The sequence below is a fragment of the Chrysemys picta genome, chromosome 17, assembly GCF_011386835.1.
Source record: "Chrysemys picta bellii isolate R12L10 chromosome 17, ASM1138683v2, whole genome shotgun sequence".
Taxonomy (NCBI): Eukaryota; Metazoa; Chordata; order Testudines; family Emydidae; genus Chrysemys; species Chrysemys picta.
Genome location: NC_088807.1, coordinates 8,898,348 through 8,910,694, shown reverse-complemented (window position 1 = coordinate 8,910,694; position 12,347 = coordinate 8,898,348). Strand labels below are relative to the sequence as shown.

Here is a 12,347-nt window from a genome sequence, read left to right as displayed (position 1 = left end):
ATGGAGAATGGGACACAGGGTTTTTCCCCCAGGGGACTCTGGCTCCAGTATAGTGCGAGAGGGATGAGCTGACACAGTATGTTGGGGGAAGGAGACCCGGGGCTTTTCCCCCGGAGGGCACCGGTGTCAGTTTGGCCCCAGCTCAGGCAGGGGCAGTGGCTGGCGTGGGGGGGGGGGCACAGGCACTGGGCTTTCACATCTGGGGCCCGGGGTCGAAGCTGGTAGTGAGTGGAAGTCGCAGCCATTGCAGCTCTCTGATGCCCAAAATGTGAAATGAGCTGCTGGGGTTAATTCCCCTCCATGACAGGACAGGTGTGTGCAGCCCAGCCCAGCCCTCAGTCTGAGCGGCTCCCAGCCAAGGGGCAAAGGACAAAACTCGTCAGGAGACTGAACTGCCCTTTACCCCTGCCTGGGCTCCTTCCCCGTCTGTGCCCCAACGCCCCTGCCTGACTGGAGCCAACAGCAGCAGCCTCGCGGGGCTTTAGTTCTGCTCCCCCAAAGCCTCCACTGGCCCTGACTGGGGCTGATTCAGCTCCTCCATATTCCACAGCATCCAGACAGACAGGGCCGGTCCTTTGCTGAACTGAACACCCTCCTGTGGCGACGGCACCTCGGCAGCCCAGCTCCTGGTACCCCACCCTCACCTCTCACAGGCCCCAGCTGGTGTCATGGTGCCCCAGTGTATGTACACAGAACCGCTATTTGCCCTTTGGGGTGGGGGGGGGGGCAGCACTCACCAGGCACAGCCAGGGCTGAGCTAAACCAGCTCTAACAATAACTAAAGGCAAAAATGTCTGTTGGGGCAGATCATACCCCAGGGTAAATCTGGAGTCACCCCAGACTGACGCGGCTCAGCCAGCCACTGCCAGAGCCCAAATTTCAATCGGCCTTACTGGGCAAGGGTGAGCCCTTGAGAGGCTGGATGGCTGGGGCATTTCCACAGGTACCCAACAGCCAGGATGCCCTGCACTCTGCTCACTCTGCCACACAACCCACCTTGTTAACAATTCACTGGTGGAGGGATGGGGAGAGATAGCTCAGTGGTTTGAGCATTGGCTTGCTAAACCCAGCGTTGTGAGTTCAATCCTTGAGGGGGCCACTTAGGGATCCGGGGCAAAATCAATACTTGGTCCTGCTAGTGAAGGTAGGGGGCTGGACTCGATGACCTGTCAAGGTCCCTTCCAGTTCTAGGAGATAGGATATCTCCATCAATTTAAACTGGTGGGAAAACTGAGGAAGTGATGGGGTGAGTCTGGAGGAGGCAGGATTTGAACCCAAGTCTCCAGTCCTACCTTTGAATGACAAGATTAAATAACTTTAACTCTACCCTTCCTTGCCCCAATTTATGAGATAGCTGCACACTGCAGCATGCACGCCACACATATGGACATACCCCACACCCTCTGCCTATGTTTGTATTTACCTGCCATGGGGAGTCCTGTCATGGAAGCTGAAAGAAAGCAAAGAGATGAGGTAAGTCTCTGTCTCCATGGCTGGTCACCTTGGGGATCTCCAAACACTGGCTGATGTAAGCGGTGGCCTGAGTGAGCTCTCCCCTGCCATCTGTTGATGCATTGAGAGTAGGGTGACCAGATGCCAAGAACAAAATATCAGGACAACTACCCAAGCAAAAAAACCCAGAATGCCGGCGACGCAAAAACACCCAAAAAATGACCAAGCCAAACTATTGGGAGAAATAGCATCCCGACCATACATCCATCGGGACGCGGGACAAACAGCTGAATATCGGTATCAAGTATCAGGGGGTAGCCGTGTTAGTCTGTATCTAGAAAAACAACAAGGAGTCTGGTGTAAAACCGTACTTGCATCTGAAGAAGCAAGATTTTTACCCACGAAAGCTTATGCCCAAATAAATCTGTTAGTCTTTAAGGTGCCACCAGACTCCTAGCTGAATATTGAGACAGTCCCAATTTTATCGGAGGTCTGGTCACCTTAACTGAGAGAAAAGACTCAGCTGCATGTTATATTTCTATCTATCTACTGTCCCTCAGGGAGGTGGATTGCTTTCACCAATGGGAGAGCCCCTCCTGTCGGCATCGGTCGCATCTACACAGAAGTGCTATAGCTGCAGAGCTGCCACTGTGTCACTGTAATGTTTCAAGTTCAGAAATGTTTCAAGACCCCCACACCCTGCTCCCCTCAGGCCTGGCTTCCCCTCTGGCCTGGCTTCCCCCCAACCTGGAGTGTGACAGGCCCACATGCTGTATAGAGTGCTAAACTGTATTATACTGCTCAGCCACTAGGTGGTGATGTGTGTAAAATATCTTTTTTAAAGCTAACCTCAGCCATTGTGGTGTGTAAAAACAAGCTCTGTGACCAGTCCATGTCTGGTACAGAAGAACACGACGGTGTCTGGAGTAAACTACGAACAGAAATAGAAGGAACAAAGCTACAAAGGTTGCAGGATCTCATCACTGTGCCACTCTTCAGTGCCCCAGAGAACTTCAGCTTTCACAAACTTCACCATGGACACACTGGAAACAAGATTTCACAAGATTTTACATTAGGGTTACCATACGTCCTCTTTTTCCCGGACATGTCCGGCTTTTCGGCAGTCAAACCCCCGTCTGGGGGGAATTGCCAAAAAGCCGAACATGTCCGGGAAAATGGCGGCTCTGCTCCTCCCCGACTCTTCGGCTCTGTTTAAGAGCCGAGCTGCCCGAGTGCTACCGGCTACCGCGGCGGCTGGAGGCTCTATGTAACTTACACTGTGTCAGTTACACAGAGCCTCCAGCCGCAGCAGCTCTGCTCCTCTTCAGCTCTGTGTAACTGACACAGTGTCAGTTACGCAGAGCCACGGGAGCTGGAGGCTCTGCTCCTCTTCGGCTCTGTTTAAGAGCCGGGCTGCCCGAGCGCTACCGGCTTCTGGCAGCCCCCGTGCCTCCGGACCCTGCGCCGCCGGAGCCCGGGAGGGGAAGTGCCCGGCCAGGGGCGCAGGGTCCGGAGGCAGAGGAGCTGCCCGAAGCCCAAGCGCTACCGGCTTCACGGTTTGCTGGGCAGCCTCCAGACCCTGCACCCCCGGCTGGGCGCTGAAAGAGCCACCCCCTAAGCGATGTAAGTTACACTGACCTAAGCACCAGTGTGGACAGCGCTATGTGGGCGGAAGAAGCTCTCCCACCGACATAGCTACTGCCGCTCACGGGGCTGGAGTAGTTAAGCCAACTGGAGAGCTCTCCCGTCAGCTCAGAGTGGTTACATTAGAGAGCTTACAGCAGCACCACTGCATCGCTGCAGCTCTGCTGCTGTAAACTCTCTAGTGTAGCTGTAGTCTTAGAAGGTTTAAACAGATACTTGAGTGCTAAAGCTTATTATCATAATACCCCTGGTGCCAGGAGAGAGAACATCCAGACTAAGAGGGACAAATCCCAGCCTACATGCACAAGGAAAAAGTCCTAGCCCAAGAGATGATGCACGTCCAGCCAGCAGCACATGGTGTAATATTTCCATTAAATATGGACATTTTGCAGCTGTTTGCAACACCAAAATAGTTTGGGAGCTGACTCAGATTACAGACAACCAAGAGCCGTTGTTTCTGGGATCCATCACTTGTGATGACATAGAGCCTGGCTGGAGAGTGAAACTGAATGTTCATGGCAAGACAATTGACTATAAAATTGACTCAGGAGCTGATGTCTCAGGCATCTCAGAAGGGACTTACAATCCCCTTCAATCCTTTCCAGAGCTGAAGTCACCTGACACTGCTGTGACTAGCCCTGGAGATATTCTGAACTTCATGGGCCAGTTCACCACAGAAACAACTTACCAAAGCTTTGCATTCAGAGTGCATGTGTTCAAAGAACCACAGACCAACAACCTTCTCAGCCACAATATGGCAGCCGGAATGGGCCTAATGAGAAAAATGGAAGAACTCACTGGAGGATTTGATGATATAACACAAAGTCTGCCTATGGAACTCTTTGCCAGGGGATGTTGTGAAGGCTAAAACTATACCAGGGTTCAAAAAAGAACTAGAGAAATTCATGGAGGTCCATCAATGGCTATTAGCCAGGATGGGAAAGGATGCAACACCATGCTCTGAGTGTCCCTATCCTCTTTTTGCCAGAAGCTGGGAGTGGACGACAGGGGATGGATCACTTCATGATTGCCCTGTTCTGTTCATTCCCCCTGAACCAATTGGCATTGGCCACTGTTAGAAGACAGGATACTGGGCTAGATGGAACTGTACGTGCAACTCTGTGCAGTCACATTGGATGGAAGCTTGGTAATTAAATTATACCAGGGAGTCAGGAAGAGTGGCTACTCCCACCACTATGCTTCTGTCCCCAGAAGCCTTTACAGCTATTCTGAGGGAAAATGGGCCCTTTTCCCACAGAAATGGTCTATAAGGGACTGCTGCAGGCAGCAGGAGAAGGAATAATCTAATCAAAATTATTTGACTATTGGGTAATGTGATCAAAATCACTAAAGGAATGTCAGGGGTTTCTATTAAAACTTAACTTGACTGCCCCTGGCTGTCTCTGGTTGTACAAAATGAAAGTGTAATCGGGGTACAGTTTACAGTGCAATAATCACAGTGCAAGAGATGTTAGGCAAAAGATAGTTTTGTGTGTGTGCAAAGGAAAAAGAAAAGGAAAAGGGGAGCAATGATGGGAACACTGAGCCTTGGGGTGGCTCTGGGGGAATCAAACTGTCCCTTTGGGGGTGCATGAAAACTCTGTGGGCACAGGGAGGCAGTTACACCTTGTGTAGAATTAATATGGCTAATATAATGTTATGGAGGTTAAACTATTTCCCAGGACATGGGCAGTGTATATTGGAAAAGGGGTAAAAGAAATGCAAACAAAACATGGTACTTAATTAAAGTCTTATTAGGGCTCCAAAAGGAGCCATAGTAGATTGTTCTTTCTTTTTCAGATCTCTGTGCATTTTGGAGCAGGAGATGAAAGTGAAAAATAATGAGACATCTGGTGGAAGTGGAATGTGTCCCTTTCAAGACAGCCTCTGAGCTGCTGATAGCTTTGGATCCAGAGGCAAGCCAAGAAAGCCTCTGTGTAAATGCAAATTACCTAGCTGATGGGGGAAGGAGGAAACTACCCATAAGTAGCAGCACAAAGAATCTGGAAATAATGAATACATCTGGTCAGCAAACAAACTACTAGAAGACTCAGGGTATGTCTACACTACGAAATTAGTTCGAATTTATAGAAGCCGGCTTTATTGAAATCGGTTGTATACAGCCGATTGTGTATGTCCACACAATAAAATGCTCTAGGTGCTCTAGTCGGCAGACCGCGTCCACAGTACAAGGCTAGCGTCGACTTCCGGAGCATTGCACTATGGGTAGCTATCCCACAGCTATCCCACAGTTCCCGCAGTCTCCGCTGCCCCTTGGAATTCTGGGTTGAGATCCCAATGCCCGGATGATGCAAAACAGTGTCGCGGGCGGTTCTGGGTACATGTTGTCAGGCCCCTCCCTCCCCCGTCACAGTAACGGCAGACAATAGATTCGCGCCTTTTTACCTGGGTTACCTGGGTTACCTGTGCAGACAACATGGAGCCCGCTCAGCACAGCTGAGCTCACCGTCACCATATGTCCTCTTGGTGCCGGCAGACGTGGGACTGCATTGCTACACAGCAGCAGCTGCTAACTGCCTTTTGGCGGTAGACGGTGCAGTAGACTGGTAGCCTTCATCAGCGATCTGGGTGCTGGCAGCCGTGGGGCTTGCCTTTTGGCAGTAAATGGTGTATTATGACTGTTAGCCGGCCTATTACAAGTCGGGTCATCGCACGTTAGCAGAGTCTTCCCTGAGCAGCAGCTCGTACAATAGGCCTGAAGACCATCGTCATACACCGCCCCGTATTTGCTGCCAAGCACCCAGAAAGATGCCGAGGGCTATCAGTCACGCTGCACCGTCGTCTTAAGATGTAAAAAAATAGATTTGCTCTGTATTCATTTGCTTCCCCCTCCCTCCGTCAAATCAACGGCCTGCTAAACCCAGGGTTTTCAGTTTAATCTTTGGGGGGGACCAGTCTGTGACAGTTGTTTGTGTCTCTCCGTGATGCACAGCCACCGTTCTTTATTTTAATTCCCTGTGCCTGTACGCCATGTCGTCACTCGGCCCCCCTCCCTCCTTCCCCTAGGCCGTCAGATACTACGTTTGCGCCACAGCTCGAGCCGAGAAGCGGTTCGCGCCTTTTCTTTGAATTCTGGGTTGAGATCCCAATGCCCGGATGATGCAAAACAGTGTCGCGGGCGGTTCTGGGTACATGTCGTCAGGCCCCTCCCCCCTCGTCACAGCAACGGCAGACAATAGATTCGCGCCTTTTTACCTGGGTTACCTGGGTTACCTGTGCAGACAACATACCACGGCAAGCATGGAGCCCGCTCAGCTCAGCTGAGCTCACCGTCACCATATGTCCTCTGGGTGCCGGCAGACGTGGGACTGCATTGCTACACAGCAGCAGCTGCTAACTGCCTTTTGGCGGTAGACGGTGTAGCATGAGTGATAGCCGTGGGGCTGGTAGCCGTAGGGCTGCATTGCACCAGCCCCTTCCAGGCGATGGTATATTATGACTGGTACCCGTCATCGTCATACTGGTATGGCTGTCAATCATGGCCACCTGGGCAGACATGCTACTGTTTTGATGATGACGGTTACCAGTCATAATATACTATTTTCTGCCAATTGCCCAATATTGTCTGCTAAGCACCCAGAAGAGGCCGAGGGCGATGCTGGGTGCTGGCGGACGTGGGGCTGGCAGACGTGGGGCTGCATTGCTACACAGCAGCAGCCCCTTGCCTTTTGGCAGATGATGGTATATTATGATTGGTACCCATCGTCATCATACTGGTATGGCTGTCACTCATGCTGCAGCGTCGGCTGCCACCTTAAGATGTAAAAAATAGATTTGTTCTGTGTTCATTTGCTTCCCCTTCCTCCGTGAAATCAATGGCCTCCTAAGCCCAGGGTTTCCAGTTTAATCTTTGGGGGGACCATTCTGTGTGACAGTTGTTTGTGTTTCTCCCTGTTCCTGTACCTCTACGCCATGTCGTCACTCGGCCCTCCCTCCCTCCCTCCCTCCCTCCCGCCCTCCTTCTCCTGGTCCATCAGATACTACTTTCGCGCCTTTTTTCTGACCAGGCGCCATAGCTAGCACTGGGATCATGGAGCCCGCTCAGATCACCGCGGCAATTATGAGCACTATGAACACCACGCGCATTGTCCTGGAGTATATGCAGAGCCAGAACATGCCAAGGCGAAACCCGGACCAGGCGAGGAGGCGATTGCAGCGCGGCGACGAGAGTGATGAGGAAATTGACATGGACATAGACCTCTCACAAGGCACAGGCCCCAGCAATGTGGAAATCATGGTGTCACTGGGGCAGGTTGATACCGTGGAACGCCGATTCTGGGCCCGGGAAACAAGCACAGACTGGTGGGATCGCATCGTGCTGCAGGTATGGGACGATTCCCAGTGGCTGCGAAACTTTCGCATGCGTAAGGCCACTTTCATGGAACTTTGTGACTTGCTTTCCCCTGCCCTGAAACGCCAGGATACCAAGATGAGAGCAGCCCTCACAGTTGAGAAGCGAGTGGCGATAGCCCTGTGGAAGCTTGCAACGCCAGACAGCTACCGGTCAGTCGGGAATCAATTTGGAGTGGGCAAATCTACGGTGGGGGCTGCTGTGATCCAATTTGCCAGGGCAATGAAAGACCTGGTGATAGCAAGGGTAGTGACTCTGGGCAACGTGCAGTCAATAGTGGATGGTTTTGCTGAAATGGGATTCCCAAACTGTGGCGGGGCCATAGACGGAACCCATATCCCTATCTTGTCACCGGAGCACCAAGCCACCGACTACGTAAACCGCAAGGGGTACTTTTCAATGCTGCTGCAAGCCCTGGTGGATCACAAGGGACGTTTCACCAACATCAACGTGGGATGGCCAGGAAAGGTACATGATGCTCGCGTCTTCAGGAACTGTTTCGAAAGCTGGAGGAAGGGACTTTCTTCCCGGACCAGAAAGTGACCATTGGGGATGTTGAAATGCCTATCGTGATCCTTGGGGACCCAGCCTACCCCTTAATGCCATGGCTCATGAAGCCGTACACAGGCAGCCTGGACAGGCGTCAGGACCTGTTCAACTACAGGCTGAGCAAGTGCTGAATGGTGGTGGAATGTGCATTTGGACGTTTAAAAGCGCGCTGGCGCAGCTTACTGACTCGCTCAGACCTCAGCGAAAAGAATATCCCCATTGTTATTGCTGCTTGCTGTGCGCTTCACAATATCTGTGAGAGTAAGGGGGAGACCTTTATGGCGGGGTGGGAGGTTGAGGCAACTCGCCTGGCCGCTGATTACGCGCAGCCAGACACCAGGGCGGTTAGAGGAGCACAGCAGGGCGCGGTGCGCATCAGAGAAGCTTTGAAAACGAGTTTTGTGACTGGCCAGGCTACTGTGTGAAACTTCTGTTTGTTTCTCCTTGATGAACCCTCCAACCCCCCCCCCACCCGGTTCACTCTACTTCCCTGTAAACCAACCACCCCACCCCACTCTCCCCTCCCCTCCCGCTTGCAGAGGCAATAAAGTCATTGTTTTTTCACATTCATGCATTCTTTATTAGTTCCTTACAGAGGTAGGGGGATAATTGCCAAGGTAGCCTGGGATGGGTGGGGGAGGAGGGATGGAAAAGGACACACTGCATTTTAAAACTTTAACTCTTATTGAAGGCCAGCCTTCTGATGCTTTGGCGATCATCTGGGGTGGAGTGACTGGGTGGACGGAGGCCCCCCCAACGTGTTCTTGGGCGTCTTGGTGAGGAGGCTATGGAACTTGGGGAGGAGGGCTGTTGGTTACACAGGGGCTGTAGCGGCGGTCTCTGCTCCTGCTGCCTTTCCTGCAACTCAACCATACGCTCGAGCATATCACTTTGATGCTCCAGCAGACGGAGCATTGCCTCTTGCCGTCTGTCTGCAAGCTGACGCCACCTATCGTCTTCAGCCCGCCACTTGCTCTGTTCTTCCCGCGATTCAGCCCGCCACCTCTCCTCTCGTTCATATTGGGCTTTTCTCATCTCCGACATTGACTGCCTCCACGCATTCTGCTGTGCTCTATCAGCCTGGGCGGACATCTGCAGCTCCGTGAACATCTCGTCCCTCGTCTTACGTTTTCTCTTTCTAATGTTCACGAGCCTCTGCGAAGGAGAAACATTTGCAGCTGGTGGAGGAGAAGGGAGAGGTGGTTAAAAAAGACACATTTTAGGGAACAATGGGTACACTCTTTCATTACAAGGTCGCATATTTCGGCTTGCAGGCAGCCATCGTAGGCCACAGTGTTTTGGCTTTTTTAACCTTCTTAACATGCGGGAAAGGTTGCAAACAGCAGCGCATTTCCCATATCAAGGATGAATTGGGTTGTCCATTTAAAATGGGGTTTCAATGTAAAAGGAGGGGGCTGCGGTTTCCCGGTTAACATGCGGCACAAACACAAGTAAACCACCCCCACACACACCCCCACACACGATTCTCTGGGATGATCACTTCACCCCTCCCCCCCACCGCGTGGTTAACAGCGGGGAACATTTCTGGTCAGAAGAGCAGGAACGGGCGCCTCTGAATGTCCCCCTTAATAAAATCACCCCATTTCAACCAGGAGAGCTTTCTGGAGATGTCCCTGGAGGATTTCCGCTCCATCCCCATACACGTTAACAGACTTGCTTGCTTTTTTTTTGTAATGTTTACAAATATTTACAAAGTTACACTCACCAGAGGTCTCCTGTGTGCCCTGAGGGTCTTGGGTGAGTTCGGAGGTTACTGGTTCCAGGTCCAGGGTCACAAACATATCCTGGCTGTTGGGGAAACCGGTTTCTCCGCTTCCTTGCTGCTGTGAGCTACCTACAGTACCTCCATCGTCATCTTCCTCGTTCCCTGAACCGTCTTCCCTGTGTGTTTCTCCAGTGAGAGAGTCATAGCACACGGTTGGGGTAGTGGTGGCTGCACCCCCTAGGATCGCATGCAGCTCCGCGTAGTAGCGGCAAGTTTGCGGCTCTGCCCCGGACCTTCCGTTTGCTTCTCTGGCTTTGTGGTAGGCTTGCCGTAGCTCCTTAATTTTCACGCGGCACTGCTGTGTGTCCCTGTTATGGCCTCGGTCCTTCATGGCCTTGGAGATCTTTTCTAATACTTTTCCATTTCTTTTACTGCTACGGAGTTCAGCTATCACTGCTTCATCTCCCCATATGGCGAGCAGATCTCGTACCTCCCGTTCGGTCCATGCTGGAGCTCTTTTGCGATCCTGGGAGGACTCCATGACGGTTACCTGTGCTGATGAGCTCTGCGTGGTCACCTGTGCTCTCCACGCTGGGCAAACAGGAAATGAAATTCAAACCTTCGCGGGTCTTTTCCTGTCTACCTGGTCAGTGCATCTGAGTTGAGAGCGCTGTCCAGAGCGGTCACAATGAAGCACTGTGGGATAGCTCCCGGAGGCCAATAACATCGAATTCCGTCCACACTACCCCAATTCCGACCCGCAAAGGCCGGTTTTATCGCTAATCCCCTCGTCGGAGGTGGTGTAAAGAAACCGGTTTAAAGGGCCCTTTAAGTCGAAAGAAAGGGCCTCGTTGTGTGGACGTGTCCAGGCTTAATTCGGTTTAACGCTGCTAAAGTCGACCTAAACCCGTAGTGTAGACCGGGCCTCAGATTATGGCCCTCCAGAAAAGGGAGGTGAAAAATCAAGTCAAGCCTGAAAATAAGGGGGACAGGTTAATCCTGTTAATACCCACAGGGTATGTGGGTGTGTACACAGAGCAGAAATCTGAAGCTGTCTCTCAGCTATTACCTAAAAATAAACTTAAAGCTTGGTACAGCAAAGAAACTATTGCAAACCTGGTTGGTTGTACAAGAGGGGAAACTGAGGCACACCACCTCATAAATTTCATAAATGACCAGTGAGTGGGGTAATTCACTAGCCTGACTATAGAACAAAATAAGGACAACATGGAGGTAATTCTTCTGTTTTTTCCCGCAACTAGCAAGGACATTTGTAAAAGGAATTGGTATTATTATTAAGCAACAATCTGTCCCCAGGATGGGGGCGGAAATTGTTTCTTTTGTTTTTCAGACACTCTACAAGGATGCTGGTGCCAGCGGAAGAATAACCCAGAATACCATGGATCTGTGTTTTGTGTTGTTTGTCTGTTGTGTTTGTATTGTTGCTAGCATGACGTGGGTGGGGGATAGCTTCAAAAGGCTGACCTGGGGGGAGGGAGAGATATGTACGGGAATGCAAAATGGTCAGCTAGGAGGCCAGCACCTGTGTAATAGCTACCATGGTACCTGGAAATAGAACGGCAACTAAGGTGGGCCCCACAAGCCCTATGGAAATAATGAGAAGGGGAGGAACTCATTGGGAATCAATGGAGGGGTGTGTAAAATGGTGTAAATCCAAAGAAGATGTTTGGCTGTGCCCCTCTCCTATGACTATGAAGGAGCAGGATCAATGGCCAATGGCAAGGGGTGAACAATTGGGTGTACTGTGTATAAGTTGGTTTGCTGAAAATGTACATATTACTAGGGGACACAATTACACCAGCCCCTAGCCAAACTACATAGATCTACACCTGGGGTCTCAAACACGCGGCCTGGGGGCTGCATGCATCCCGCGGGGTTATTTTCTGCGGCCCGTGAGCTCCTCGCGGCCCTGCCCTCCCCCCAGCATTTACCTAGAGTGACTCTGGCCTGATGCACACCAGGGGCAGGGCAGGTTCCCTGCCTGCCTCCCTGCCCTGCCCCCGCGCTGCTCCGGGAAGTGGACGGAACCTGGGGAAGGAGGGGCGTAGGGGTGTGAGGGGCTGTTGCTTCAGGAGCAGCCCCCAGCAGCTCCCATTGGTCGGAAACGGGGAGCTGCGGTCAATGGGAGCTGCTGGGGACGGTGCCTGAAGCAACAGCCACACACACCCCTGCGCCCCTCCTTCCCCAGATTCCGTCAGCTTCCCGGAGCGGTGCGGGGGCAGGGCAGGCATGGAGCCTGTCCTGCCCCCAGTGCGCGTTGGGCCGGAGCCCACCCCCCGAACCTCTTCTGCAGCTGAATCCCCTGCCGCACCCAGCACGCACCCGACCCCCTGCTACACCCCGCACCCCTCCTACACCCCAACCCACTTCCCTGAGCCCCCTGCTGCATGTCGACCCCCTGCTGCACCCCGCACCCCTCCTGCACCCCAACCCACTGCCCTGAGCCCCCTCCTGCACCCCAACCTCCTGCTGCACCCCACACCCCTCCTGCCTCCAACCCACAGCCCTGAGCCCCCTGCTGCACCCCTCCTGCACCCTGACCCCCTGCCCTAAGCCCCCTGCTGAACCCCGCATCCCTCCTGC

At 52.5% G+C, this 12,347-nt stretch overlaps 1 protein-coding gene across 1 annotated transcript in view; it reads right to left on the bottom strand.

Annotated features, from left to right (window-relative positions):
* The window catches only part of LOC135976157 (deleted in malignant brain tumors 1 protein-like), a 90,106-nt gene that overhangs the window by 67,371 nt on the left and 10,388 nt on the right, over nucleotides 1-12,347 (bottom strand). The window contains 2 exon segments of the mRNA XM_065570734.1: nucleotides 1,424-1,450; nucleotides 3,785-3,868. Of these exon segments, the coding sequence (XP_065426806.1) occupies nucleotides 1,424-1,450; nucleotides 3,785-3,797 (40 nt within the window). The 5' untranslated portion in view covers nucleotides 3,798-3,868.